Below are 26,659 nucleotides of genomic sequence, written 5' to 3' on the forward strand. Positions count from 1 at the left end.
ACACTGGTGGTGCCAACTGTTTTATAGCTGAACTGTTTTTACATGAGATTCGTAGTGAAGTTGTATGTTTTGATTATCAAATTCTGTTTCTTTCAAATTCTGTTGTCAATCAGCTTTGCATGTTCTGACTCATGATACTTATCTACCCATGTGTCTACCTACGCTTGACTTCCATAGGAGAAACAATGAAGTTTTGCCAGTAAAAAAGAATAATGTAAACATGTAAATATTGGAAAACTTAGAAAGTCTTAATTTTACTAACTTTTGGTCTTGTTACTACACCTGAGAAAAACTAAGTTTTCCAAAATAATTCTTTAACAGTTAAAATATTATTTCTCACTTTCTTCCTTTTGCTTTTCTAAGGAAAAACACAAAGAACATGAAAACTGAAAATCAAGGCACATTTTTTTTTCTGATATTTGTTTTATATTTCTTCTCCAAAATCAGCACACTCCAAGACCTTTCAATATTTTCTTCTCAGTTTTGGTTATTTAGTGTTTTTTTTTTCATAAATAGTCTTTGTTTGAAGATGATTTATATTTTCTAAACATTAATCTGTCTCCTATCTTTCCTACCTTGATGTAGGTTTATTCTATACAATTTTTAAAATCTAAGATCTTGTACATGCTAAAATTGGTTTTCATAGCAGATTTGGAGGACTGGACTGTGTCTATTGTCTCTATTTATTTTGCTGTAAAGTCAGCCTGCTCAACAGAATGCTCTTCTTTATTTGTGCATTCAGGTAGAAAGAGTAAGACGAAGATTGGAATAATTTCTTTGTAGATAATTCTTATGGAAAATTCCAAGTACATGCAAAAATATAGTTTCTGAAGTTGAGAAACATTTTTTTAAATGTCTTAGTAAAAAGATAAATGTAGGAAATTATTTTCTCTGGTGGTTACTGAAAATGTTAGTTAACTGAAAATCATTCTGTGAGGTGGTAAGCCAGATCTTCTAATGTGCTTAGCAAATCTTAGAAACTTGTTCATTTACAAATGGTCACAGCTGTGCACCTGAGAGAAGGAATTATCCATCACTATGCAGGCAATACAATTAAGAATATATGTAACTACCATCTGCAAAAAAATCTGCAGATACAGAAAATCTCTTCATATAATTTATTAATGCAAAATGACTCATTAATAAGAAGATTATCTATAGGCATAGAACAATTGGTCAATAATATAAAATATACAAATGGTAATTTAGCATACTTTTTTTTTCTTCGAATTTGCATTTTATGTAGATTGTAATCCAGTGACACATCATCAGTGTGGAGATGGGAGATGTATTACAGCTGATTGGGTATGTGATGGTGACCATGACTGTATAGACAAATCAGATGAGATCAATTGCTGTAAGTTCCCTTAATCTCTAATTATTTTTTCTTTCTTTAAAAACAAAAAAACCCCAAAACCCAACCAACCAACCAATCAAAAAAAAAAAACCCCTAGTGTACTCACCTGTAAAACAAAACTATAAACTTATTTAATTTCAGAAGTTCACACTTTACAAATGTCCATTCTTGGTAGACAGCTGCAGCAAATTAAACATTTGTTGCCTTTGTTGAGAAGTAAAGCATTGCTTTGTGTTTCAGCTTCTTGCTAATTACAGAATAAGCTTTTTGTTAATTGTAATGTTCCACTATATGAGTAAAAACTATGTGAGTTTTTTTACCTTGGAAAAGCTAAGACTTCATCTCAACCTGCTGGTAATACCTGGCATTCATGTTTTCAGTCTCAGTAGTTAAAGATCAGCGCAACTGTGGCTATTGAAAAATTAGCTGACACCTAATGAGAAATGCCTCGTGATCTTCAGTGCTAAGCAGTGTTGTCAGCTCCTCCTAAAATAACTTCAGTATGATGTTCAAATATAAGGCAGAGCTTCATTAAGCTAAACTGATCAGAATATTGTCTTTTTTAATATTGTTTTTTTGTCTCTAGCCTGTCACAGTCAGGGTCTGGTGGAGTGCCGAAATGGGCAGTGCATTCCTAGTGCATTCCAGTGTGATGGAGATAATGACTGTAAAGATGGAAGTGATGAAGAAAACTGCAGTGAAAGTAATTATATGCCTCATTTTACTCTTCTTACTAAACCTACCATTGACTTCTATGTTCTGCAGTACCTTTAGCTAAAGCTGTCTGATAAATAACTTTCTTTGCCTTTCAAGTAACACTTGGTAAGGCTGGTTGGTGTGTGGTTTCACACAGGCATTTGTAAGCAGACTTCTTTTAGTACTTAAAAATATAAAAAAAGATGAAGAAGTGGTGATATTTAGCATAGTATTTATTTTTCTTATGCAATCAGCTGTTACTTGAAATACATTATTTGGAGCAATGAGAATCTACTATTACAGGAATTGGTGTCTTCTGAGGAGGAATTTTCTCATTTAAATCCTTTTTTTTTAAATCAGAACTTGGGAATCAAAGAAAGAATGTTTTTGTAAGTAAACTAATGATTTAGTGTGACTAAGGGAAAATATATGATGATGTAAGTTTTCACAGCTACTTGATAGCTGTCTTATGATGGACTCTATGAGAGAAGAGGAAACTGTACGATGTCTTGAGCCCCAAAACATGGTTTCCCTAATACACTTAGAAAGCAATGTCATCGTGTTATGATGATTTCAACATCTGAAGGTATTTTTCCCATGTAATTCTCTTATTTCTGGTAAGGTATAGGTTCAGATTGCAGCCTTTCCTTCAATGCAAAAATTATTAATGTATTTCTTTTATGAATCTTATTTTAAAGATATTAAAATAGTTAACTTTATGTAGAAAGCTAGTGCTGGCAGATGTAATGGTAATAGGACAGGCTATTTAATTCTTATTAGAGTAGAAAAGACCTGTTATCATAAGATAAATACACAGTGTGATTATATGAGCCTCATTTCTTTAGGAAACCAGTCTAAAAGAAATCCTTTCATAAGCATGGTATTCAGTCCCTTCTGTTCATAGAAAATTCTTGGGATCTTCCTATTCCAATTTAAATACCTCCATTCCAAAAATAACTGAGAAGCTGAAACACAGAAATAATCAATATTTTTCTTCACTATTAATGTTGACATTATAAAAAGGTCTTCCATGGAATATCTTCTAGTTCTGACTGTGGCAATCTAAAAAGCCAGAAACAAGTTTTTGTCCTCAGTTCTGACTGTACACTTGCACAAAATGTTCAGTTTTTATTCTTCTTTATTGATGTCCAAGCTCAGTCTTATTCTATGAATTCTTTTATCCTCCATTTCTCTTGCATTATGTGGGCTAAAAGTCAGTGATGTGTTTTGTTTTCACTGCTTTTTTTCCCTTTTGATGTTGAAGCAATGGTTAAAAATATTTTTTTGTATGATGAACAGGTTTAGGTTAAAACAGTCAAGCAGTAGTATGGGGTGATAATTATGTAGTCAGTGATCTCACTACATGCTGAAAGATCTTTCTGCTTGGCATTAAACTGCAGAGGTTTTAAATACAGACATTTTCCTTGTTTGTATTATTAATTCTTCAATGTGCAAAAATTCTATCCAGTATTTTGCAGTATTGCTTAGAGCAAAATTCTTTCTTTATGCAACCATATGCCATCCATCCTAATTTGCATGGGAATATGTTGGCAGAATTTGGACTTCATTCATCTTTAGTTCCTTGCAAAGTCCATGTAAAAGCAAGGCAGAATTCTTGTTGTAACTTACTATTGTATTTCTTATATATTTTGTTGCTTCCAGAAAGTGCAAAAAATGCGGTAGGACATTCACTTATTACAAAGACTTCTCTGCTCTACAAAAAAAATAAAAAAATTTGGATATGTCTATCAGAGTCAGTGAAGTTAGGGCTAACACAGTCAGGAATATTAGTTTTGTTACTAACACGGTAAATATGTGATATCAGCATAGAAATTTGAGGTCAAGGTGTAGTGACTTCCCCTTGCCTGTATAAGGATACAGGGACCTTGTGTGCTAGCACAAGTATATTCATTCAGAGATTACAAATGACTTGCTTCATCTTTGTCTGGATGAGAAAAGTGGTCTCCTTCACTACATACCTTAAGGAAATTTAAGGTATAGTATCTATCTATGAGTACTGCTCTTATTAATTTTGTGGCAATAGAAATCTAATATAGATGTACTCATGGCTGCTTCTCTTCAAAAGACAGGGTAGAGTGTTTGTAGAAATTCATCATTATTTGTGCTAGGATCAAAAGAATCTACATTGTAGCACAGGGATTTTTAAAGTGTTGATAAACTGTTCCATTGTGGGATAGGAAGGAGTTGGAGCAAACTTTAAAAATAATTTTAATGTAAATATTTGGGATAGCTTTAGAAGTCAAAAGGCTTTCCCTACCTTTCAAGTTCCGTTTTGCAATCAGATGCAACTGTAAAATAAGATGGTCAATTGCTATAGCAAAGAAATTACCTCTATTGCTTCCATATATAAAATGTATGAAAGGAACTAAATCCACATAATTATGATATGATATGAAAAAATCATCAGTTCCTTTAGACAAGATTGTTGTCAAGGTTGTTGAAATTAGATCTTTCTTCAACACCTTCTGTATGCCCAATGGAGGGAAGAATGATTAATGTTCGTGGGCAGTAGTGCAATACAAACACTAAGTAATCAGGGTAATAAGCTGTTTTAAATAGGATAAGATGATAAACACCATCTATTTGGTCTGTCTGTACAGAATAGTAAACTAAATGACTGATTTTACACATGGAAGAGAGAATTTAATGGTTTGGAAAGGAGTCATCACAACTATGAGAAAGAGAGAAGGCCAGGGATTTGTCAGATAAAGTAACTACCCAGGTAGTGTGCTCAGAAACTTGTGATGAAGTGCTGGTTTTATTTATTCTGAAGTCCATCGTTAGGACCATAGCATTTTTGGATTTCTTTCTGATGTTTGTTTTTAACCAGTCAAAGGAGGACAATACAGTTCTGGCGACCTTTCTTCAGGATGTCTTATTGTCAACCAAAAACACCATAAAATGAGAAGCAGATCAACTGAATGGCATTGAATAATAATTCACAGAGGGTATTCTCTTTCAGCTAGGACCTATTGTTCTTTCTGAAATGTGATTTACATGACTTTTCGTAGTCTGCTTGAGTGTCATGGTAAATGTCTTTCAGAGATCCATACCTCTCATTCAAAAACTGGGATGTAAGTTTTTTATATTGAACAGAGGGGTAAAAAAAATGAGATCTGGACAGTGTTGCACACTTTTCTTCCTTACACCACATCGTTACTGCACTTGAAATGCTGTTGGGTACTTACTGAACTATGTAAAGGAAATACTTAATTTTTATGTAAACACTGTACTTTCTCATCACACTCCAGTCATTTTTATTAGTCTGGTAAATAATTTGAAAAGTACATTTCTATTTCCCTCAGATCAAACCCTCTGTCAGGAGGGAGACCAGAGGTGCTCTTCCTGCCCTGATCCCTGTGGAGCTTCTCCCTGTGAGATAAGAAACAGCCAGGCAAACTGCAGTAAGTAGGTCATGTGCTTCACACTGTCACTCTTTTAGGGTGTTTTAGATTATAATGAGGATGCAGGCTAGGACAAGGTAAATAATAATTTAATCTTCTAGCTAATGCACATGTCTAATGATTAAGCTTTGAAAAGGGCAATGTTGAAACAAATGTGTCATCAAAACTCGTGGTTATTGATGTACTAGGATTTATAACATTTGACATTGAGGTATTTTAACTTTCTCTTCTATGAATTTTTTATATTTTCTTCATGGCTGTTTACTGTTGCACTTTTTCTTAACATTTAGTGACATTCAGTCTCTATGTAAAGTAAACAGAATAATGTAAGTGTAAAGCAGAAGATACTGATTTATTTTCAAAATATAAAAAACCCCATGTCACTGTATTTAGTAGTCAGGAGAACTTCTGGACTTTATGAAGGAATTAATTTGGTATTAAAACTGGAAAAAAAAATTATTCTTCTGACTAATATATATTTTAGAGGATCAGGGTTTTCAACTCTCTGTATCCTCATATCTGTGCACTCTATTATACCACTCCATGCAAGGTTCCTGTACTAATTGTGCCCTTGCTTCTGAATAGCTGTTTTTGCTCAATTGTGCATTGCAGCAACGTGAACAGGTAATCAATAGAAAGATATTTGTCTATGTTTTGAAAGTGGAGCAGAACTGTATTAAAAATTACTGAAAATTAATTAAAACAGTGCTGTGTTAATACAATCACATCAATTCAGGTCATCTCGACACATGGGCAGACTTGGCTTCACTTACAGACTATTTCTACACAATTCATATGTAATTGTTTTGTGTTGCAGTTATCTCTGCAAGGTATGCTTTGATACTATATGGTAGCTTGTGTGGATAATGTTATTCCATTTAGAATGGGATGGACATAGGAAGGTCAACTAGTCCAAACTCCATATTCCCTCTAGAGTTGTGACTATCACCTTCAACTCTTTGAGACACCACTCATTCTGGGGCCTTTAGATGCTGCTAAAGTAAAGCTGTAATATACTTTATAAAGCATAAATGCTTTACATGTGCTTCTATCAATGCTTTGTGTTTGTGTTGTGTATCAATGCTATGTTTTTGTGAAGGAATAATCTTATGTACCATGTTTAGCATTAGAAGGAAGTTAAGTAACACCTTTGGTCAACAAGCCCAAACTTCTGATCAAATCAGTGCCAATTAAGTTGTGTTGCCCATAAACTTGTGCAGCTGAGCAGCTCTGTCCTTAAGGACAGAGATTCCACAGTCATTCTGAGAGGTCTGTTTTACTGTTAGGGCACTTCCATCGTAAAAACCTATTTTCCATGCAGAAAATTGGAATTTTCTCGTGTCTTTTGCCTCTCATCCTATCCCTGCATGCTTCAAAGGGTCTGGTTCCATCTGATTTACACCTTCCCACTAACTGCTACAAGCACTAAGATCTCCCCTTAAAGATGATCTTTAAGGCTTCTTCCAACCCAAGCCACTCTATGGTTTTATTATTTTTGACATGTAATATTTGAATTCTAAAGCAATGTTCCTATGCCGTATTATGAGAAATCCAGCAGCTTTTTGGTGAAGATGTTTCCTCAAAATATTATGGGCAACTCTCTGTAGTTCTTAGCAGGAGTAACACATAACCTGAACTAGTCTTCTGGATCATCTCTCTTTCTCCTTTTCTGGTCCAGTGAATATTTAATTTTTCATACACAATGGAACAGCAAGACAATTTGGGAAAGATTTTTCTTGCGTAACATCTGGAATTACTATTGTCTTTTATTCATATTGTTTTCGCTCTTCGTATTTTGACCAGAGTTCTTTCGTCTTTGGTAAGAAATGAGAATTCTCATGGAAAATTTCAGTTTTGACAAAGCAGTGCTTTTTGGCCCGGATAACTATTTGGTTGAAAAACTCCAAAGCATAGGCCACATTTCCCAGTATAGAATATGATGGATGTTTTCCATATGTGATAATATCTGATTGGTTTAGGCTGGCATTGTAATGTATTTACAACATTTTTAGGATAACAGAATGAATATCTGAAGGGACAGTGTAAAGAAGACAGGGCTCAGTGACAGGATCAGAGGCAATTGGCACAAAATGAAACACAGGAGCCTAATGAAGCTCTGACCATGAGCACTTTTTTTACTGCAAGTAAAGATTGTCCAGAATGGTTGTAGAGACTCCAATGGATAGAGCAAGTTAGCAATAAACACAGGAAGATATTAAATCCAGGCATAGTCTATGTGGTAATGTCTTGGTTTGTGGGTTTTTTTGTTGGCTTGATTTTTTATTTAGTTGTTTTGTTTGTTTGCTTGCTTTTCTAAAATTTAGGATAAAAGATGCAATGAATTTTATTCCTTGTTCCCCACTCATCAGGTTGCACCCCTATGTATTATAAGAAAGGGAGTAGCAGGACCTCTTAAACTGTAGGACAAACTCAGAAGGAAAGACTAACCTTTGGGTTACTTGAAATGATTCAGATGTTCCCCTGGAGCATATGTTCTGTATATTACCCTGTGGATTGTTGGGAATTGTCTGTGACAGTCAACAATATTATTTTCAAAGCTACAATGACACTTCTGTGCATAACATAGTAGAAGCTTTCTAAATGCAGAGTGAAAATGATAATCATATTGAAAACATGTAAAGAGCAAGCCTCCAGTGGCATTTCAGTGGACTAGAATTTCTTCCAGAATTCACTGAAACCCCTATAAATACGAGGCATAATAAAAGAGAATGGTATATGTGCATTTCAACTCTTTAATCTTGAATAATGTTACATTATACAAACACTTAGAATATTGCATGTACTTTTGTGTTCATCCTGAAATATTGATGAACATGTAAAGTTCTGTACACATCAAAGAAAGATGTTTCCTAGCCAAAATCAAAAGATGAGCCCAAACTGATCTGGGCATCTCAGGCAAAAGTGTGGAAGGACAAGGGTGGTTCATCATGAAGAGAAGGAAATAGCAGTAATGTGAGGAGAATTGTTAAAGTCATTGAACCTCATATACCCCAAAGATGTGACTAAGTGGTTTTAGGCAACAGAAATAGTTCAGTGCTGGTAGTATGGCAGGATTTAGCAGTGAGGAAAAGCTGGATATAAAATGAGCTTTTCATGATCATCAGATTAGAGGTAAATAGTAAAAGAAGTTATAACAGCAAATGCCACACCATGAGAGTGCCCAGTTCTGCTGACCAGCTGAATAATTGACTGTTGGATCTTCTTTCAGCTTCCTCTCAAAGATACAGCTATGGGATGACACAGTTGCCACACTGTACTAGCAACTGATGCTGGCAACTGGCTAGCAGAGAATATTAATCATATTAAGCTATTTTTGCTCCCAGAATAGGGAAATGTATGCATTTTTTTTTACTTTTGAATAGTATACTTTTTTGTAGAAAAATTTCTCATATATCCAGAGTAAATAAGTTTAAATAATTCCACAATCACCTCATTGCCAAAAAAAAGTTGAATTTCAGTCTGAATTGAAGTGAAATTCTCTCTGTAGTTTTCTGTTATGGTGGAAAATTGAAAAATAAGTATTTCTGAATACCAATTTGAGGAGAAATACAAAAGCTATACAAGTTTTAAAAATCCAAAATACTTGGCTAGTTCACAATTTGTTGTGATAAACCCCAAAAAGTTGGAAGATTTTTGAACATATCTATAATATCTATAATCATATGGACTTGTAGCTGTTGCATCTGTTTTGTCTCTGCTTATCATTCTCTTTTGTTATTAGCTATGTCTTACCTGAATTAAATTATTAACATGTAGACTGTCTCTTGCTCAATGCTTGTGCAATACATAACCTAATTACATAACCTAATGGTCCCCATTCTTCCTTCAGATCTTGGTATTTAAAAAGCAAAAGAAAAAAAAAAGCAAAAAAAAAAAAGCAGCAAATCCTGGCTTCTGTTTTCTGTACAGAGAATTTGTGAAGTCTCTGTCACTAGAGATTTTTTAAGACCTGACTGTATAAAGCCTTGAGAAAGCTGGTCAGTCCTCAGAGCTGACCAAGCTTTGATCAGGGCATTGGAGTAGAGACCTCTTAAGATCCTTTCCAACCCAAGGTATCCAATGGTTCCTGTCTTCTTAATTTTGGCAATTGCCCTGTCAATGGTAGCATAGTAGGTACACCAGTGGGAAGTGTGTTGCTGTACAGTACAGGCGTTCTTGAAAATCATCAGAATCTTGACTTGAAAAGAAGAAATCTATTTTTAGAGGATGGTTTATTGTACCACCTTGAAGTTAAGATTTAGCTCAGAAAGTTAATGAATATTAATAAGGAAATAAAAGTATCTTAATGGGTTATGAGGTAGGCAGAATTCAGACCCACCTTTACTGTTATGAATAGGCTCATAATGGATCTCTAACTCTGGAACTTGTAGTTTCTGAAGCCTGAGACGTATCCCTGACTGATAAATTTGTTAAATATGTATGTAATTACTTCTTCTGTATTTAATTTAATCTCACACCGTTTGTGGTTCTGTTTGTTTTCTTTCTGTGAAAGGTCAGTGTGAACCAATTACTCTGGAACTTTGTATGAACTTGCCTTACAACTATACTTATTACCCAAACTACCTGGGCCACAGGACACAGAAGGAAGCCTCTATCAGCTGGGAGTCTTCTCTTTTCCCAGCTTTGGTTCAGACCAACTGCTACAAGTACCTGATGTTTTTTGCCTGTACAATCTTAGTACCAAAATGTGACCCCCATACAAATCAGCGGATCCCCCCTTGCAGGTACTATACTAAACCATATTTCATTTAATTCTTGACTTTGTCTGTCATAGTACTTCTCTCCAATTTTATGCTTTCTTTGAAAATGCCAAAAATTTTGCTTTGGAATTGCACAGGAAAAGGCTGCTTCTGACCAGCATGCCCAGGTCCCTCTCTGCAGGGCTGCTCTCCAGTTTGTGCCTGGTGCTACTCCATCCTAGGTGCAGATTCAGGCATTTGTTCTTGTTAAATTTCATGCCCTTGATGGTTGCCTAATTGAAAGAACTGTTGTCCCTTGAGACTCAATACGATCTCTTGGTTTTGTATAATCAGCAAACTTGCTAATGATGCACTAAAGTGCTGCATCGAGACCATTGATAAATTTGCTGAACAGGACAGGCCCTGCAATTGAGCCCAGAGGAGCAGCACAGCTGACCAGTCACCAGCCAGATGTAGCCCTGTTTGCCAGGATCCTTCAGCCAGTTTTTCACCCAGTGCTCTGTGAACCTGCTCACTCCACTGTTGAGCAAGGTGACAAGAAGGATGCTGTTAGCTTTATATGAAGTACTTTCCATTTCTGTGTGTTTGATTAGAATTGTGCCACTATAAAGTTTGCTTAAACATAGAATCAGTTAATTTAATTTGGAACATTAACATTTTGTAATAGTTCCTTGCATTAGTACATTACTTGGTGCAAAGCCCTATCCAAATGCTCAAAAAACCCTGAGATTTTAATGAATGTTTAGTTTTCTAAATTAGGAGTGCCACATCATTCTGAATTCCAGGCTAACTTACATTTTCATCTTGTCAGATTAACTATTTCACCATCCTCACTGAGTAAAATCACTGTGCTTTGTTCGAAAGAGACTGTGTTCTGTAGATCTCATGGCTTTGTTAGCAGCAGTTGTTGCAGGTTAGGAGATCTAATAGACCTGAACAACAGGCAGAGCTCTTTGAGCTACTAGCTGCTAGAGCCTTCTCATTCTGTATTTCTGCCTTTTTTGTTGGGCCTACCTTGACAGTATTGATCAATTAACATCTTCTGTATTGAAAGAAAAGTGCATTGAAAATTGCAGTACACATCCTAAAATTTCTTACCACGTGATATTGTTGGCAAATAGGTAATGGTTCTTTGTCTAGTGATGTGCTTTTTAGTGCAAGGCAAGAACCTTGGGAACCACAAGGAAGTTTATGAATATACTGTTAAATTCTCACATAGGAACCTAATGGGAAAGAAAATATTGCATATAGGATAGCTGCAAAGTTACAGTTTGCTAGTTTGAAAATCAAAGTGTTTTCTTTTAAGAAAGCAGTATAACAAGTAAAAATTGGACTAACTTATTCTAATGTAGAGGGACGTTAAGTTAAATTATCAGCTCTTTACTGTCATACCAAGCTAAAAAATTTTAGGAAGTATCATGATACAGTTGAATAATCTTGAAATTTAAAGTATTAAACAGATGAAGAGGAACTTACAGAACGTGTAGAACAATTTAACTTGATAGGAACCTCTGAAAGTCATCTAGTCCAGCTTCCTGCTCAAAACAGGGTAACATCAAATTTAGATGAAATTGAATATACGACATAAAACTTCAAATCGTAGGATTCAAAACTCTACTTTTACAATAGTTTTTAGGTTTCGCTTTTATGTTAGATCACAAATAGTGTTTTTATTAGGAAGGGAGACCTTTGAAGGTCCCACTAGATTGTACTATTATCTGCTTAACAATAAGATTTTAGGAAGAATTCCAGGTAAACATATAATGTAAAAGCTACAAAAGTTTTAGAAATTAAAACAAAAATAACCTCATACCATAAAAATTAAATTAATTTGTCAATATAATTATAAACCTACTTTACAATTCGAAGGTCCGAGATGACAAAATGTTACGTTTTCAGCACAGAAATGATATTCTGAGAATCTGCTGCTGACTTTCAAAACAACTGCCCTCTTGTTCAAATATATCAGTGGTTTGTTGAGCTTAACAGGACATATGTATTGTTTTACCTGTCTTTTCCTGTAAATATGAATGAGTTCAGCTAATGCAGTTTTTCAGTGGTGTGCTTTTTAAGTCAAAGTGTGATTTCGAACCATGAATTGCACATTAATGTTATAATTCTAGGTCTATTATAATACAAACTTATTGGAGATACATTTGATTTTTTTTTTTGGTACAGGCACATGGATCTGTTTTTTTCATTCCAGGAGGTTTATAACTAAATTATTTTAACTCTACTGCCCCTGTATAAAACAGCTGTCCCCGCTTTGCAAGGCTTTTTGATGCCTTTGTGTTAGTTTGGCTGTCATGCATTGTTTTTTAGCTGTAACAGTCTTCATACAGTTTTATTCAAAGTAAAGAAGACAGGTAAAGAGATTTTTTGGAAAGAACTGAATTTATTTATAACATTCATTGGTATGTATGTTTTCAATTTACATATCAATTTTCATTGATATGTATGTTTTCAGTTTCTGAACAATATTCTTCAGCTCTGATAAGGCGTTGATAATATTACTCCAGGCCTACTTTGAGGATTAAATAGATTCTAATACTTTCACCACAGACAGATGACTAAATGACTTATAATGCATTAGAAAAGGTCAGCTTTGACCAAAGATCTAAATGTGCAGAAAACATAGGGCGGAAGCAGCTTAGATGTCTCTGCTATATTATCATATTTTTGTTGTGGGTTTTGTTTTATGTCATTGCAAAATAAAAATTCTGGCATTCAGAAATCTGAGGTTATAAAGTAGTGTCAGTCAACCTTTTTGATATTGAGGAGGATCTAAAAGGGAAGAGAGAGTCTGTAACATGGTTGGCTAACATCATTCCATTTCTTCTGGTTGCGCAACTCTCTGGTGAATTGTTTGGCGCAGAAGAACATTGACTCTTCTTAATCTAATTCCTCAAAACAAAATTAAATTTGGGAGGATTAATACTGTATAATTTTCCCAAAAACGCATAAAAGAATTAATCCCATATGAATTTTTTTTGTTTGTTTTGGTCACAGAATTTTCCAAAGCTAATTGCAGAAAAATAAAAAAGTTCCATTAGTCAAAAGGTCAAAGGAAAATGAGTGGAATAAAAGGCCTTTCATGAAAGGAGTATCTCTTCCATGAAAGGAGCGTATCTAGAAAAAGGATATGTAAATATGAATCAAATTAAGGCAAGCTAAAAGTGACATGAAAGGAAAAAAAAAAGGGTGGGATCCTTTGGTTGAATATTTTTCAACCTACAGCTAGGACCCAAGGCAAAAGTAGTGGCTAAATGTTTAAAACATTAGGGGACTTTTCCTTTATGCATTTTCTCTTTGTAATTTTGAAGCATTTGACTGTGCATATTTTGAGAGACATGATGGATGATTTTCAATCTCAGTGGATTGAATGAATTTTGCATAGTGAGTCCCATCTTCTATATGGTTAAAAAAAAAGCTGCTGAAGGACTGTATTCATGCCTTTTCCTGATGTGATAAAAGCTTCTGTTGGTCTAAGTGACAACAGCCTTAAGACTGGGTTAGTCTGTGCTTTGCTTTTCTGTAAGTTTTAATTTTATTGAACTCCTTGGGGAGTTATTCACTCTTTTGTTTGCCGGTTTAAATATTTTGTCCTTCTGAAACCACATGGTTTCTGTGGTAACATAATCAGAAGAGGTAGCATTTCACTAGTACAAAATGTGTTTGGTTTTTTTTCCCTGAAGGAGAGCAGTTAGTGCTTCTTAAAAAACATTCACTGCCATCTCTTACAGAGGAGAGCATGTTTGTAAGCAGTTATATTAGTTATTATTAGCCTATTTATAACATAACTGCATAACAGTAACTTAAAATAACATTTCAACAGTACCATTCTTTGATGTATGTATTTTTTTCATATTAAAACATCTGTTTAACTGATCTTTTTCTTGATCTTCATCTTTAACTTTGGCTAGGATTATTAACTTCTAGTATCTGGGAATTTTGAAGACATTCACTCAGTTACTTGGTGCAATTCTGCTTTGTCTCCTCAGGACATTATGTGTACAATCTAAGGAGCGCTGTGAGGCTGTGCTTGGGATTGTAGGTTTGCAGTGGCCAGAAGATACAGACTGCACTCAGTTTCCAGATGAGAACTCAGACAACCAAACTTGTCTAACACCAGATGAAGATGTAGAAGGTATCTCCTATACGTATAAGCAAATTAAAGATTTAAATGGGTTCCCAAAGTCGCTGGTGTTTGGTTTTTTCATACTTCCTCTTTAAATTATAATATTTGAACTGTGAAAATTATTCCAAACTGAGTTGCCCTACTCAGCCATGCTGGTCTCTTGGCTTCTTTGCTGGGTTTCTTGCTCCTGGGGATTGCTACCTTTTGCGCTCAATGAGAGTTCCTTAAAGATCTGCCAGCTCTGTTCCACTCCTTTGTCCCAAAATGGTACTGTGAGATGAGGCAGAAACAATGAAAGGGCTAATTAGTGGAAATTTATACTTGGTTTTATTAGTTCAAATAGACACATAATTCTCAATCTCTTCTTTGTCTGGTATTTATTTATTTATTTATTTATTTTAATCCTGGGGATTTCTCATACTTATTTCAATGCATAACACAACACCACAATGGTGAGGAGAGTAGCTAGGAAATTCATACCCATGGTCTAGACAGTGTATGCCAGTGATTTGGCAAAGCAATGACATTTGACAGAGGGCAACATGTGAGGGAGAGCTCTGGAAAATATTGCTGGACCACATTCCCAGTGCAATTGTTAAGAGTCTCGCCTGATACATAGTTCCAGTCTCACGAGCTTTCTACCTGTGTCATTTACCCTTCTGAAATAGCCCCTGTGATAAGTAAGTGCCCATGTCATGATTAAGCTTTTATCTTATGGAGTCCTGTTTCTCCCTGCTTGTTGTCATTGACAGAATGCTCACCCAGTCACTTCAAGTGCCGTTCTGGGAGGTGCGTCCTGGCTTCCAGAAGATGTGATGGTCAAGCTGACTGTGAGGATGATAGTGATGAGGACGGCTGTGGTAAATAAATTCAATGAGTTGGAATGGAGAGTAGCTGCAGCATTAGAAAATTAGCTTTGTCTTTCATTCAGTTACTTGAATTGTAGCATGACAGTTCAGAGAATAAGCCCCTTTTTTTGTATTTTTTTGTAAAAATATTTTTAAAAGTATTGGGATTTTTTTAAGACAGTATCAGTAAAAATACTATAGCAAGAATGCTTCTTAATCAACGTGAATATAGTTTATTGATCATTTAAATTCTGATAACCATACTCTGGCATGTTTGAGTATTCCTTAAATAATCAAGCTAAGAAAAATTCTGCAGATTTAGTTCTTTTCATATTGCTGAAGGTTTTACTGTGCTAAAATGTAACTCCCTGGCAGATTAAATCTTGAATCTGTAAATGTAGTTTTAAATTTATACATGATAGTGTTCTTGTTATGATGTATAGACAAAAGATATCATTATAATGTATTGTGTTGCTGAAGTGGATTCTGCATGTTTTTTCAGATTGGTCAACCTCATGTTACAAGTACAAGCATAAACCCTCAAAGTTATTCTCCAATATGAGAGTTTCTGAGTTTTTGTAGAGATGCTTTTGACTTTTAACTTAAGGGGATATATTGAGCTTGAGAATAATCAAGAAATCTCTTGGTCACTATGTATCCTTGTACATGCTGGCAGGAGGGTTTTCAGGAGAAGGGAGTTCTAAATATTTCTTGATTGACAGAGGTGTAGCCTTCAGGGAGATCTGCATTCAGGCCTGGCATCCCTAGGGGCAATGAGAATAATTATACATCACTAAGGATTTAGAGAAGAGGTGTGCATATGAGCAAAGGATTGGAAAACATTCCAGCACTGTAGGGCTGAGGTGCACAACCCATTTATTTTTTTTAAACTGAGGACAGGTTAAGAGGGAAGCAGAGTTTATGTGAGCAAAAAAACTGTGGCAATAAGAGAACTTCTACTCAGAGACAATAAAATAAAATCCAACACCAGAAAGCTAAAGCTAGGCTAAAATTTAAGCTTGGCAGCCGTATAAAATACTTCTTTTAAAAAGCAGATTGTTTGAATGTTTTCAGTAACCAAAGGGTTATTTATCACCAAAGTGTGTGATGTATTCTCAGTCTCTGAGAGTTTCCAGATCATGTTTATATTCTCTCTCCTCTTTCTTTCTTTCTCTTCCCCCACCCATGTAAAAATGAAATAAAGGAATAAAAGGATATGCTCTCTGAAATACAATTTATTACTAGGTCATTCTCTTGTTTGGATTATAAAGGAAAGTCAGAGCTGATGATCACAGTGACTCTTTCAGAGTTTGACAGGTCTTTACTTTTGAATCAATTGTCTCAATTGTCCTCCCTGCCAAATATTATTTGTTGCCACCAATTTTGAACTCCTTAGAAAACTAATTGTTATGTGTCTTTTAGGATAATTTTGTTCTCCTAGACATTAACATATGAAATATTGTTCTAATATGTAACATTCATTTCTCGAGTGGAGCTCTTTCTCTAAAGTCTAGACAGAATGTCACACGCAATCAGCAGCATTCTTATCAGTTTCTATAAATATGGAAGAGTGTATCAGCTAGGAAATTACCTCTGTCAGAATGACATTACTTTGACCAGGGCTAATACTGTTACTGAAGAACAAAAAGTCCTTGTAGAGCCCCAGAAGTAACTCTGACTTATTCATATTCCATGTATGCAGGACAAAATCAAAACTTGATGATCTTTCCATGTGTGAATGGCTAGCTCAAATTTTATTAGCTTTATCCTTTGTAATTGGTTTTATAACATTAAAAACCACTGAATGTTTAATTTGAAACCCTTGTATCTGAAGTGCTTTAAATGACAGACTTGTAACAACTTTACAGTGCAAGGTGAAGGAGGCTGAAAAAAGACTAGTTACAGCTTTCTTGTGCTTGAACTACTCTGGCCAAAAAATGTAAGTTAGAAGCACCCAAAGGGACCAAGGTATACTCTAGCCATGCAGAGTAGAGCTGTATTCAGCACCCATTGTCTCTTTCTGTTACCAATCCTTGTCATACTTTCACATGGTCTTTGTGAAAGGAAATCTCAGCCATGCAATTGCAGTGAAATCCTAAGACTTTAGTCCCATTTAGACTGGGATTTGGGGAGAAAATTTGACTGAGATTACTGGAAGTGAGACTTCTGAGTGCAGTGAAGTGTAGGGAAGGTAATTTCCAAAAAATATTATTATGAACGATGTCATGTGAGTTTATGGTATTAAATATACTTGGTTGTAATTGATTGTATTAAATTGCTGGCTGCTGAACAATGCCTTTGGCAGGGAACAGAAGAGGGTCCTACACCTACTAAAGAAATTGAGGACATAACATTCAAAACCTATACTCTCTTCCACTGTTTTCTGGAATCTGAGTTCTGATCTGTAGTACTTTAGGTGAGAGAAAAATGATGATGGTCTTAACGTTAATGATTTAATGATAATTGCATGGAAAATGTATATGTGAATAACAATTGGTAACTTCCTTCCTATTTATGAAGATCCTATATGAAACCATAGCTCTTGTCAAACTGTATTTTTGGGCTGGGGGTAATGTGCATATAGACAAGTTTTCCTACTTCCACTTTCACTTCCCTTTCATTGAATTAAAAGTTCATGTCACAAAAATAATTAGAGATGAAATATAAATACTCCAAATGGTACATGGTCTCTACCAACAAAACAGTGTATTTGAACACTGAATTCAGAAAGTAGTGAATTTTTGATAGGGAATTGTCTCTGTATTTCTGTAAGTGATTAGTTTTGGAGAGTTGTGGTACACTTCACAGTGTAACACTGTAATGTGTGATGAAGAGTAAAGACAAACGTATTTAATGAATTGTAAAGAATCTGCTAAAAAATTGCAAGGTTCGTTGATTATGGGGGATTTAAGCTTTTTTATTTTATATTCATATCAAACTCCTAACATGACATTCCTTGTTCTATATAAGAGTAGAGATTTTCTTTGGTTTCAATTAATTTTTCATTAATAGTTATCACAAATATTGTCAAGAAGGAGACCTGGAAAGTGGTGATACCCAAGAAAGTTCTTTGATCATGAGGAATTAGTTTCAAGGGTTAAGGCTCTTTATTTCTCTATGCTTTAACATTTATTTACATGGATTTTCAAATCTAAACAAAATCAAGCACCCCACACATCCAGGTACAGTTAAAACCTGAATAGACTTTTCCAATAATCCAGTAGAGATTCTCTGGTTCATATTTGTCAAATATGTACTTCTGAATTAAAACTTATTGGAAACAATAGATTTGCTTGATAACTTACTGCTGATTTGCTGTCATAGTTCCAGGTCCAGGCAAAGAGAGGTGCTGCTTTAAGTGCTGTTTGTAAATTTATACCTGAACTATTTGCATTTATGAGCATCAGGGCTATCACTTGAATTTGCACTGAGATTAAAATGAAAAGTATCTTCTGCAGAAGAGGCCAAACAAGGCAATCAAATAATCTGGTTTAGTAAGGACAGCACGTCATTTTTATGGCTTCTTTTAAAATCAGTGTCAGACATGCAGGACATTAATATGTCAAAGTATTTAAACAGGTATCACAATGAAATATTTTATTAGTTGATGGAAATAAAAAGTGGAATAAAACCAGAGAAAACTCCTTTCTAAAATGTAGCTTGGGCTATTCTTAATTTCCTCTAGCTGACCAACAGGAATTTTACTGTCAAAACACTTTGACATAATTTTGTAAAGATTTCTTCTCTTTCTATGTTTCATTGTGATTCTGTGTTAGATTCTGTCTCAGCATTGCCAGAAAAAAAAGTATGTATTTCTACACTGTTTCATGGAGATTCCATGCTTTTATAGGATTTGCTTTTGAACGACCAAGGAATTTCTACAGACTTCAGGATTAGAAAAGTTCTTATATTACTAGTAAATGTATTTCAAGAATAGTGGTGTATGGGTTTTGAGCTAATTGAGCTAATGCCTAAACCATTAGTTATAGGTATGTGTAGCATAATACAATTATTATTTAAAATCACTGAAGTATTATGAAGTGTTATAATATTTAGACCCATTTATCAAGTGTGCACTGTGCCAATCTTATTTCCATTTCTTCATTAGTAACTATTCTTGGTATATTTTAAGTGAAAATATTATGTGAGTTTCAGGACTTTTAAGGAAGAAAACAGTTGATTCGATATTGCATGCAAGTGTTTCAGAAGTGTGCTTCTCTGCCTCCAGGTTGTAGAGAAAGGGGTCTTTGGGAATGTCCTTTGAAGAAGCTGTGCATCAAACACACTATGATCTGTGATGGTTTCCCAGACTGCCCCGACATGATGGATGAAAAGAATTGCTGTAAGGACTCATGTGGTTTTTTACTCCCTTAAAGGGCTGATCACATTTTTGGGATGTTGGGGGGCAAAATAAATGAAAGTAAAATATTTTATGTTTTCTGTAGGCAGAAAGACTTAGTGATTCCCTCAGTTTCCTTTTCAGTTTTTCTATGGCACCAATTTCTCTCTTTCCTCATCTTGTGTCCTTTGTTGTTCACATCCTTGGACCCTTGATCTCTGTTTGGTCACTCTTGTCCTCTCTTGTTCTTTTCTTCTCTTTCTCCCTCCTTGTTCTTGTGCCTTTGTACTTCTTTTCTTTATTCCTTGTAGATTTTTTAACTTCTTTTCCCAAGTTTCCTCAGCTTCATTTTATACAGGCATAGCTGCTCACTGCTCTTTTTTTTCTTGATTTCTCCTTGATTTTCCTTCTGATCTGTTTTTTGGTAAATTTCATATGTCTCTCATCTTTATTTAGTTTCTTTTTGATTGACATTTCTTAGATTCTGTTTCCTTTCTTGGCTCCACAGATTTCTTCTATAATCCAAACTGTGGTAACAATTAAGATACAAAACTTATGGTACGCTGATGGCATGGGCATACTGTCCATGTGCACAGTGTAAGTCTGCTCAAAGTGCTGGCAGAAAGATCAGAGGTAGGCAGCACTGCCTGCTCTATCTGTATGGTTTTCACTGTAGAGTACACTTTTTGTACTCGTGTTGCAAATAAATGCTTGGATTGTATGGCAGTACAAATGCTGTACATCAGCCAAACATGGGCACAACTGAATGCAGCTGCCTTCCATGCATTTGCTCCCTCTGCCCTCCCTCAGGTCTCAGAATTCCCTAATGATGGGGTTTATAGAAGCTGGAAGTGTGTTAGCGAGGAAGGTCCTGTACTGCTACACACCTGCCTTTTGGAAGGGAGAGCTAAAAGTCATTTGCAAATGGAAGCTCTTGTGCTTCCCATACTGAACAGACTCTGGAAATCCGTATGTGAGGATGCCAGCCAGCAACCAACTGTGAACTGGAACATGTCTATCAGTACAGCAGTTCTGCACCTCTAAATAAAAATAATTATATAATTTTGAATAGCAAAGTTGAATTCAAAAATCAATATATAATTGCTGTGGATGAGAGGAAATAGATATTCATTGTAGCAAAACCATGAAGAATCCAACAAATTTGGATCAGCTAAAAAGCATGGAACAGTATTTTCACTTACAGCTTCTGAGGGGCTTAGACAGGTTACATATAACAAGACCACAAATGATACTAAGTAATCACAGATCTTGCATTTCTGGACACTCTTCCTTCCCTCTGAGTTGCAATGCCCTCTGTCACTGCATGAAAGCAACCACCTTCTGCCCCAGTGGTATCCGTGCTGAATTTTGTTGCAAATCTCTTTCAGTTACTTGTTCCATAAATCTGATCTGTGCCTACCTTCACCCTCCTTCTCAATTTTTCATCTCAGTGTGAATTGCACTTTGATTGTGTCTTTCTCAGGAGGGAGCATGTTTTTGTTTTTGCAGCATTTTGTAAAGAGAGTGAACTTGAATGTGCCAACCATGAATGTGTGCCACGTGAACTCTGGTGTGATGGGCAGGCAGATTGCAGTGACAGCTCAGATGAATGGGACTGTGGTAAGTTTCTGCTGTGGGGTGCCTCAAAGTGATGTTTGGGTGATGGTAGTAATCACTGGTGATTTAATTTAGAATACAGTGGTGGAGAGGCACTCCTATTAGCAAAGAGAAGACTGGGGTGAGGCTGGGAAAGTATGCAAGGAAGTGGCAAAAGAGAAGGCCAAAAGCTCACTGTGAAGTGTCACAGTGCAAAGATATAAGAAAAGTGATATGGCAAGAAAATGTGTAGATGATGTGTGAAATCTGGAAAGTACTGTGGATAGAGGAGAGATTAAGAAGATGTGGAGAGTTGGAGGGACGTTTTGAGAATCTTTTTTGCATGTAATAAAAGCAGTTCTTGAACTTTTATACACAGATTAAGAGAGAAGAAATGGTGATGATCTTTCTATCTAGATTCTCTAAATAGATTAAGGCTATAAAAACTAAGGCTATCAGCAGCCTATGTGAATCTGTGCTGGTGAATTAGAAGTGTTCAGGTTTATTCCTACCCTCAAGATATCTTTGCTGTTCACTGTCTCATGCTGTTCAGTCTTAGCAAGGTTCTGATAGCCACACTTGCCTTGGTTTTAAATTGCATGGCTGTTCAGCCTGTAAAACTAGGAAGAGTGCCAGCAACTTGGAAAACTCTTGAATGTAGTTGTGTGTTTTCTGTTTGCCATTTATAAAACTACTTGAAATAATATTGAAGTTTTCCTCCTTTTTTTCTTTCCAGTTACACTGGCTAAAAACACCAATTCCTTGATGTTCCTGACTGTTCACAGGTCAGCTGCTGATAATCATGTTTGTGCTGATGAGTGGCAAGAGAATTTAAGCCAGCTGGCCTGCAATCAGATGGGTTTAGGGTAAGGTCAGTAGTTTGTAGCTTTGATGAATTTCTTAGGACAATTGGAGTGCTGGAGTTATATGTGAATGATCATTGTTCACTGCAATGTTAGACCTAGTGTGGAAATGGTTGACAGAGAAAAAGAGATAGTGAAATTTTGGGAACTATGGCAGGAATAGAATTTCACTAAAATCGAGTCACTTTCACCACTTTATAAACATTGCGTGATTGTTACTAAAAGAGTGTTTTGAAACAATAATGGTGTTTTGCCAAGTCTCAATATTTGAACTTGCAATTATTGCTGAGACTCAGAATTGTTTGGCAATATAATACTCTGTTCCTTCCTAAAGAATTAAAGCAGACTGAGGAAACACAGGAAAAATTATCTTCATTTATTTGCATTTTGCAGTAAATAATGTGAGTTAGACAAGTGAATGTATTTAACTTGGGCATCTCTGAACAACAAATTGTTAAAGAGAGAGCTTTCTGTGTGGAACTCAGAAAAAGAAATAGCCTCTACGTGTCTTTCTTATTGCATGCACACTAAATTGTGGAATATTTGATTCAAAATATAACTGTTGGATAAAAAACAAGTTAATCTGCTCTGATATTCACAGCTGTGTCCTACTAGGAAGAGGCAAATCTGATGGTATATAAGGATACCTTTTGTCAGAGTCTGACCCCCAAACTGAATGACCAAGCGTCTTTTCTGTTTGCCTTTCAGCACTACACATATTGACATGCATGTTCTTTGTACCTTTCTCAAAGTACACAGGAGGATAAAGACCCTGGGTTAGGGAGTCTGCACTTAATTTATTGTCTTGCACTGCAGGGACACTTGACATCAGTTCTAACAGATGTCCCGAATTCAAGACCATCTGTAAATGGACTGCTGGCCATTCCAACATACAACAATTTTATACTCCTCTATCTAGTTTATTGTATCTAAATAATATTTGCATTATCTTTATGCTTTGGATTTATTTAGCATCCTAATAAAGCTTAAACTCCTTTGATACTTTCAGAAATAGTTATTGATTTTACAACTACTTTGTTGTCTAAGAACAAAGCAATGGTCTTAACATTAAGAATGTTTTTCTTCTTCATAATTCAGTTTTTTAGAAGCATAGAATATACTGAGTTGGAAAGGACCCATCAGTATCTTTGAGTCCAACTCCTACAAGGACACCCCAACAATCACAACATGTGCCAGAGAACGTTGTCCAAATGCTTCTTGAACTCAGACAGGCTTGGTGCTGTAACCACTGCCCTGGGGAGCCTGTTCCAGTGCTGAACCCTCCTTTGGGTGAAAAACCTTTCCCTGTTACCTAACCTAAACCTCCCCTGACACAGCTTCATACCATTCCCTTGAGTCCTGTCACTGGTCACAAGAGTGAAGAGATCAGTGTCTGCCCCGCTGCTTCCCCTCACAAGGAAGTTGTAGCAGACTCTCTGCAGTGAGGTCTCCCCTCAGTCTCCTCTGGACTGAACAAACCAAGTGACCTCAGACACTCCTCATATGGCTTCCCTTCCAGTCCCTTCACTATCCTCATGGCCCTCCTTTGGATACTCTCTAATAGTTTAATATCTTTCTTATACTGTGGCACCCAGAACTTCCCCCAGCACTCGAGGTGAGGCTGCCCCAGTGCAGAGCAGAGCGGGACAATCCCCTCCCTTGCCCGGCTGGCGATGCTGTGCCGGATGCCCCCAGGACATGGTTGGCCCTCCTGGGTGGCAGGGCTCTGCTGATTCACATTCACCTTGCCGTTGGTCCTGACATAAAATTTGTTTCTCTTTCCTATGATGCTTGCTGCTAGGAAAATGAAAAGGTATTAAACTATCACAAGACCTCTGATTCCCTCCTTTTTTCAGAGGTGTGCCTAGGCTGAAATCAGCATGAGTAGAAACTGATACCTTCCTGCTTCTTCACTGATGCTTGCTAACAGATTTTACAAATCCTGCACTTTTAAGAAATGTAAGAGACAAAAATGATTCTTAAATCTCACAAATCCATTTTCTAACAGGGTGACATATTCTACAAATCAATTTTTCTACAAGATCTTTTTAGTAGTGACAGGTAATTTTGTGAAGGGCAGTGGGAAATTCCACTTCAAATCTGAAGTCTACAACTTCAGTTTGACTCCGATAATAATTTCTAATTCTTTCTTGCAGTGCTTCAGAAAACCAGACTAGCGTTTGTCTTTCCTTTCTTAGTGCCTGATTTTGTCAATCAATCACCTGAAGCTTGATTTACTTAGCTATTCTCCAAGTTTTTGTGAAGTGGCACTGCCAAAAATACAGTAAATTAGCTTTGAAGAGCTGTAAGAAAAACAAAGATTAAAATGCATTACCAGAACTGATTTCCAAAAGGACTAATATGAGTAATACAGTTATTTAATTATTTTGTTAACATTGCAAAGGAATTCAGTGAAAATGTCACAGAGAGTAACATTTTCCATATGGTGGAATGGAAGACTGGATAACTGGAGTTTCATGCCACTGTGAAATCTGATCTGAAGCCATGAACTTCAAGTCATCTGTTGGCATTTATGTCCCGCATACATTATTTATTTGACTTATAACAAGAATGGCTGAATGTGAGGTTGATGACATTGGTGTTTTTAATAAGCTCTTTCTAGTCACCATTGAGGGTACTGGTAAATTAGGCTGTATATTGCACAGAACACAAATAATGATAAAACTCCTCCTTTTTGCCTTTTAAAAAAAGTAATAAATAAATATAACGTATTTCACACAGTGCTTTTTTGCAAGTATTCCCAATGTGAGCAACTTCATTTTACTCCTTCAGAAAATAAAAGCTGTGAATATACAAATCCTGTCCACATTAGAGCACACTACAGAACCACTCAGTTTTTTGGCTGTGCAGATTTCTTCAATAATAACTTACAGCAGCACTTGATTTTGATTTAACAATTCTCTTGTTTATTCTTAGAGAAAAATAATGCATGTGAGATATCAAAGTGAAGATTTACTAACGCCTTAGACCAGGAATTACAATGAATGGGAGCATATGGCATTTTTATTTTCTGTAAAGCTCTGCAAACTATTTTTCATAACTGTCTGGTGCTTTGCCAAATAAAAATTCCCAATTGCTATATAATGTGATAATGTTTAAAATATAAAGGCAGTGTTTCTAACAGCTTTTGGATATTTTAGCTATTTTAAAACAACAGATATTTTAATACTTTAGGCTAAATTAATCTCAAAAAACCAAATGAAGATAATTAAATAACAGTGGGTAAAATTAGGTTAATTTAACTGATAGTGGTAACATATTTTACAGAATATCAGTCTGTCTGGAATATATAAGCCTTGAGTCTGAAACAACATAAAAGTTTATTCTATTCTGCCCATTTCACAAAAATGCAAGCAATTTTCCTGGCTTTTTGCCAATTCTAATTCCACAGACGATGTGGTTTTCCAGTTTTTCACAACACAACTCATGGAATGTGTTGTGTGGTCACATGAAACTGCAAGTTTCAAGCATTGTCTGAAAGACTTTGGGCTGATGATGGCTGTTGCTCAAGTTATGCAGTGTGTATTCCTAGCAGTTCTTACATTTTCCTCTAGTACAAAAAAATGTTAAATATGAAGTAAGCCTTTGTTTGTAATGCTAAGAACTTAATGGGAATGCTTAAGCCTTAAGGTTCACAGTTTAAAACTGGATGGGACTATCACCTAATCTCAGTGCCTCTTCATGTCAGGACATATAAGTTTATTCAGAGACTTCTGACTGAGTCCCAGATTTCAATACAGTGAATTTAAATGCAGTCTCTGGCAATTAGTTTTTCTGTTAACACAGGTAGACAACAGAACAGCAGTCAGTCTCACATCTGTCCTAGTGTGTGCTAGAGGCTTTGCTGCTGAAGATGGGCATACTGTGGAGGTTCAGAACATTATGTTGGAAGAATGTATTTTGTCGTGATGTTCAGTTGAAGAAACCCACTTTCATATACTTGGAAGTCCATGTTCTTTGTTGATGAAATGGTGATCATAAAAGCATGGTCTGGTCAGCTCTAAAATTTGATAAAGGCAGTAGTGGAGTTGTTCTGTCATTCTGTGAAAATATAGTGGAATGACTTGTCTTTCTTAGCTGCACTAGGGTGATATAGCAAATATAATAAACTTCAGGAGCTTGTACCCAGCAGAGTAAAGGGAATTTTAGTTCACCTACTTGTTCTAGTCTAGCAATATCAGCATAAAATCACAGCAGTCTACCAAGTTACTTGTTTTTAAAAATCTACCATTATCTCTTCTTGTGACTGCTGCTCCCTTTCTTGGAGGCTGTGTCACTGGTGATCCACTGAAACAGGTAGCTCCTTTGCCTTTTTTCCTCTGCTGTAGCATCTGCTGTGAGTGTATTTGTGAAAGGGAAGGGCAAATCTCTCATTGCTGCCTGGCCTTTTGTCTTTCCTGGTACTTTTTCACTCTATGTCTTTGGTATAAAGATCTTTAATATTTGACAACTGAGCAGCCAAGCTGCTGGATGAACAATCTCTCGTTTTTACATGATCTAATTTGGTGTTTTTATTACTCTGTAACTATTTCTGCAACAGGAATAATGGAAGCTCAGCTTGATGACTTATTTTCTTAAAAAACGTAACAGAAACAAAACCCAGAATCCTTCTGTCATACCCGCATAATAAATTTGAACTTCTGAATGAAAAATTT

The 26,659-nt window shown here is 35.8% G+C and overlaps 1 protein-coding gene across 1 annotated transcript in view; it reads left to right on the plus strand.

Moving 5' to 3' along the window:
* Positions 1-26,659, plus strand: part of CORIN (corin, serine peptidase) — a 125,819-nt gene that overhangs the window by 77,600 nt on the left and 21,560 nt on the right. Inside the window, 9 exon segments of the mRNA XM_039551288.1 lie at positions 1,247-1,357; positions 1,944-2,060; positions 5,380-5,478; positions 9,992-10,223; positions 14,201-14,346; positions 15,090-15,197; positions 19,414-19,527; positions 21,034-21,144; positions 21,857-21,986. Of these exon segments, the coding sequence (XP_039407222.1) occupies positions 1,247-1,357; positions 1,944-2,060; positions 5,380-5,478; positions 9,992-10,223; positions 14,201-14,346; positions 15,090-15,197; positions 19,414-19,527; positions 21,034-21,144; positions 21,857-21,986 (1,168 nt within the window).

This window comes from Corvus cornix, chromosome 4 (assembly GCF_000738735.6).
Source record: "Corvus cornix cornix isolate S_Up_H32 chromosome 4, ASM73873v5, whole genome shotgun sequence".
Taxonomy (NCBI): Eukaryota; Metazoa; Chordata; class Aves; order Passeriformes; family Corvidae; genus Corvus; species Corvus cornix.